This window comes from Trachymyrmex septentrionalis, unplaced genomic scaffold (assembly GCF_001594115.1).
Source record: "Trachymyrmex septentrionalis isolate Tsep2-gDNA-1 unplaced genomic scaffold, Tsep1.0 scaffold43, whole genome shotgun sequence".
NCBI classification, from domain to species: domain Eukaryota; kingdom Metazoa; phylum Arthropoda; class Insecta; order Hymenoptera; family Formicidae; genus Trachymyrmex; species Trachymyrmex septentrionalis.
The window spans coordinates 634661-640070 of NW_017305601.1; the positions used below are offsets into that span (position 1 = coordinate 634661).

At 29.1% G+C, this 5410-nt stretch overlaps 1 protein-coding gene across 2 annotated transcripts in view; it reads left to right on the forward strand.

Annotated features, from left to right (window-relative positions):
• Window positions 1–2847: 2847 nt before the first annotated feature.
• The window catches only part of LOC108751266 (leucine-rich repeat-containing protein 30-like), a 3221-nt gene continuing 658 nt past the window's right edge, over window positions 2848–5410 (forward strand). The window contains exons 1-3 of one of the 2 annotated variants that reach the window (XM_018491353.1): window positions 2848–2946; window positions 3201–3502; window positions 3637–3814. In XM_018491353.1, coding sequence (XP_018346855.1) covers window positions 2932–2946; window positions 3201–3502; window positions 3637–3814 — 495 coding nt within the window. In that variant the 5' untranslated portion in view covers window positions 2848–2931. The remainder of the gene's footprint in view (window positions 2947–3200; window positions 3503–3636; window positions 3815–5410) is intronic. The other variant, XM_018491354.1, reaches the window with a different exon arrangement.

Genomic DNA, 5410 nt, shown 5'->3' on the forward strand with positions numbered 1-5410 from the left:
CACAAAATGTTCACCCCGCATGATATTTTTTACTTTAGGAACAGGTAGAAATCACAGGATGCTAGATCAGTTGAATAAGAAGAAAGATTTATGATAGTGATATTGTTTTTGGTTAAAAACTTCCGCATAACGAACACGGTGTGCGAAAATGCATTATCGAAGGTGCAGAATCCATGTGTTCTCCGCTCACGATTTGGATCATGTACGTCGGACACGTTCACGCAGACGCTTTAAGACTTCAATATAGAATTTTGTATTAACAGATTCATCTTCTAGGAACATATTCATGAACAACTCCACAAATATCGATAAAAACTATGAGCATGTTCTTGATTTTTGAACGACTCTTGCGCGCTTTTTTGGTGCGAGGCGAACCATGGTGGTTCCAATCTGCCTTTTTGTTTCAGGATCATACTCGTAATTTCAGGATTCGTCTCCAGTTACCACCCTTTTGAGAAAATTTGAATCTTGAGCATTTTCGATCCAGTCATTGCAACAGTCAACACGTCTTTGTTTTTGCTCATCAGTCAAAACTTTTGGAACAATTTTTGCATACAGTTTCCGCATGTTTAAATCTTCTTTAAAAATTTTTTTTTTAAATTGTCTGAACACTATTGTTACTTATTCCAAGTTTTTCTGCAATCATTCTAGTGATAATTCGACGGTCTGCCTTCACCAAATCGTGAACACATTGAATTGTTCTCATCGACATGTGATATTGAAGGGCGCCCCGCTCGTGCGTCATCATCGAAGGGCGCTCCGCTCTCCCTACCCTTCTTGAACCGGTCCACCTATTTATACACAGTTCTATGATTCATGGCAGACTCATCACATGTCATTTCCAACATTTGAAGAATTTTCTGGCCGTTTTTGGTAAGTTTTACAACAAATTTGATGTTAATTCTTTGATCGGTTAAAACGTCTCGCTCCATTCCGTTAACACGAGTAAAAGTACTTTAATAAAAACAGATACGAAAGGCAGAAAGAGATCTCACTCGACCGTGATCTAACTTTTACTAAGGACACGTGACGCCTTCCCCCGAAACGTTGCACCACTGTACAAGCTCACCATGTCAACAAAATTAAATTCAGTGCACAAATTTTTTGTACACACTTCGTATTTTTAGATTTTAATATTTAGTACACTAATAAGTAAGTATCATTTAAATATATTTATCATTTAAACATAAATTTAACTATACACATATTTACATAAATTTTGAAAATTGGCTAACACAATTTATAATCTTAAAAAAAATCGAATTTTTAAAAAAATAAGTGTAACACAAGCGCGTTATTATTATTTTAATTTCAGTATAATTTTTAGTTTAAAATCGACTTTTACAATATATTGTTTCATATTTGTATCAGTGTAACTCTAATATAAAACAATAAGTAATAACCAAATATGACTGTTTCCTCGAGGTTCATGTTAAAACATCATCTTAACTAATTTAGAATTGAAAAGAAAACTGCAATGTTATAAATTAGGAACTACAAGCCTATGAAGTACTAAATTTTTCTATAAAAGCAGTAATAAAATAAGCAAGTGGGTAATAAAAACAAGACTATGTGTAGCAGACCTTTCTTTATCTAAATATTTAAAAATTTGATTTTTTAAACAGAATGTGAGATATATTGGACGTAATAATTTCTAAGCGTTTCTTAAGTCTAAATTAAGAAAATTCATTCGTTTTTTTACATATAGTAAGTAAGAGCATGGTCGAGTTCATGTTATTAGCCTTGAGATAGGTTCGAATAGTTTCATACGATATATCTAAACCTTTTTGTTTCAATTTTGCTTGTCCTTGATGCAGTGTTAAGCTAGGATTCCGCGAAAACAGATTCACTATTTTTTTATCGTCTTTTTTTGTCCACTTTGCATATCGAACCACGTTCCGGTAAATTATCGACATTTTTTGCCACATTATATCGCTGCACTCACTTTTGTACGAATGATTTCGACTTTTTCATATATTTAGCCGCTAATTGTGACATTTTTGGACCTTTCGGGTGAATGCAGAGAAACACAACGTGAGGAACACGCTTCATAGCATGATGCGTACTCTTTGGTACTCATGGCGCTTAATGTGATTCTTTTAAGAAAGTTCAATGATAACTGAATCTTACTTGATAGTGCATCAAGGACGAAGGTGCTCTCTATGGATTCATGATAGATTTAGGGCGATATCTTTTATTAGCTTTGAGTAAGGCCGACCACGCTCTTACTTGACTTACTGTATATATTTCAGACCAAATAATTTTTACAGAAATCTTGGAACGAATTATATATCCACGACAAAAATCTTCAAATTTTGTATATTATTATCAGCAACGTATATTATTGGCAACGTGAATTACAAAATTTATCAAATTCATAATAATATATAATTACAATAAGACTTACATCGTCTTTACATAATGGTGAATAATTGCTATAATATGTATTAATAAAAAGTATTTTTATTCTTTATTAATCACATCACTTAAGAAGTCACACATTAGAGTTATATAATATTAAGTATATAATATTAAGAATATTTTAAACTTGATGCATAATGACTTTACCAATCACAAATCTAATTTAAATAATTATTTTTAATATAGATGAAATATAAGAGAAAAACCTCTGCAACTTTTGAAGATACGATAATTAAGAAAAAATGTCGAATCTTAGAAAATGGGATAGAAATTTTTATACCACTCTTGAAGTTTGACGAGCCATTATTTAAGACCTTCAATAACAATATATGGTGGCTAAATTTAACAGATGTGAATATATCAAATAATAACATTGATCTGTTGCCAAGAAAATTGGGCGCTTTGCATTGTCTTCGTCGGCTCGATGTATCACATAATTGTTTGAAATGGCGAGATGGATGGTCATGGCTAAAAGAAGCACGTATTAAGAGAACTCTACGTTTTCTAGATATGAGTAATAATTCAGTAAGTTATTATAATATTTCACGACAATCACTAATCAAAGTGGTGTTGTCATAAATAACCCAAGTAAACATAAAGTAATTTTGTTGTAATTTCCCACTCAATAACAAAACCATAATATAACAAATGTGTTATGTTACGATTATATTGTTGAGTGGAAAATTACACTAACAGGTACGTTACATACAACTTGTGTTCATTGGGAATTAATAATTATAATTAATAGCATTGCCATTATGAATATTATTAATTTATAGTTGTTCGAATTATCGGAATTTATCTGGAATTTGACTGCTTTAGAGGAATTGAACATAAGTCACAACTTTTTGGGACATTTACCACAAGGCATTAAAAAACGACCTGTTCAAAATCTTAGGACTTTGGATTTATCGCATAACTTGTTAAAATATCTACCAATTGAAATAAATAGGTTGAAATTGCAAACTATAAATATTTCAATGAATCCATTCTTTGTTCGCGATGAAGAAAATTGGCAAGGTGCGGTAATGTTTTCAAGCCTTTCTCAGTTAGCAGCTAAAATACTGCGTCTATATTGCAGGTACGTTTTTTTTTCGACTTGTTATGTATTATAATGTAATATAATATAATTTTTTTTAGCAAATATAAGGTACATCATACACAAGTTTCTATTAGATAATTCATATATTATTAATAAACTAAATATTTTCACAGAAATAGAGAAATTTTTCGATCGGATAAAATGACTCAACTTATATATAGAAATACATTCAAGTGCTTAGATTGCAATAACATTTGTGCAACTACCTATTTGTACACAGCGTGTCAAGCACGTCGTTTCATGGTTCCAATAGCTCCAAACATAATAAAACATGCAGTAGATTGGTCAATGGTATGGTTTGAACGTTACAAATGCTTTCCATTCTGTGAGTGGTCAGATTCAAATTCAGATTCAGATTCAGATTCAGATTCAGATTCAGATTCAGATTCAGATTCACATTCAGATTCAGATTCAGATTCAGATTCAGATTCAGATTCAGATTCAGATTCAGATTCAGATTCAGATTCAGATTCAGATTCAGATTCAGATTCAGATTCAGATTCAGATTCAGATTCAGATTCAGATTCAGATTCAGATTCAGATTCAGATTCAGATTCAGATTCAGATTCAGATTCAGATTCAGATTCAGATTCAGATTCAGATTCAGATTCAGATTCAGATTCAGATTCAGATTCAGATTCAGATTCAGTGAATTAACATTTAGCCCTAAAAAATACATTGCCGAAATTTCGATTTTCTGGTAAATGCCATTTACGTTTATATTTGAACATAATAATAATACAATATAGTAGAAACTTGACATTGACAATTAACGAGCTCCGTTTCACCTTTACATTAAGAAGACTAACACAAAAATGTGATTCAAATAATAGTATCCGACAATAAATAGAATTGAATTTATTCCCTATAGCATGTTATTGTATGACATAATGGAACTTTCAATATAATTGTCGTGTATAATAATATGTAATTGATTCACAAAGTTGTTATTTGTAGTCAAATTCATTCTTGATATGAAAAGTTTTACATTGGTATTAAATGGTTGCGAAATAACTACTTGACTAATCAGAATTTTATTATAAAGCGCTTAAAATAATATAACGTAAAAAACATTATAATTTACATTATTTTGATAGAATAACATATAATTATAATACTAACAAGGAATAAAGTATTTGTATTGCAGTATTACATATGACAATATTATCTGCTCGGGAAAAAATGTTTTATATATATTTATATAAATGAACATATTTTATGTAATATTTGCATATAATTACTTATATTTATATATAATTATATATAAAAACTTACATATAAAATTAAATATAATTATATATATAATTATATTAAATAATATATTAAATTATAAATATACAGAATTATGCATAATTATATATGTTTCATTTATATACAAATATATAAAATATTTTTTTCCCGGGTATTATGACATAATCGTTGTCGGACCATATGTTTGTTTATTGAATATTAAAAGTTATTGTTTAGCTTGTAGCCCTTCTATTTTATTATTATTATTGATATATAATTTTATATTATTTTATATAATTATATATACTTGTATATATGAAACATTTTTTTGTAAGCCATAATTATCAATTTCTTAAGTAATAGATCTTAAAGTCTAATTATCTGAGATTACAATTCTATCAAACTGAAATTTTGTAATTATGAAAATACTTACAATGAAATAAATATAAATAATTTTATTTGTACTTGAATAGTGAATACATTGGATTACAAATACCCTTCTCTTATACGTGTGTAATTATATTACATAGATAATAATAAAATTTAAATTTACAATGTTGAACTTCGTATTGTGTTAAACATTCAATTCTATTGCCATCAAATCTAACGTATAAAACAATTAACAATAATTAAAGTATGACGATAAGAGACTGATGT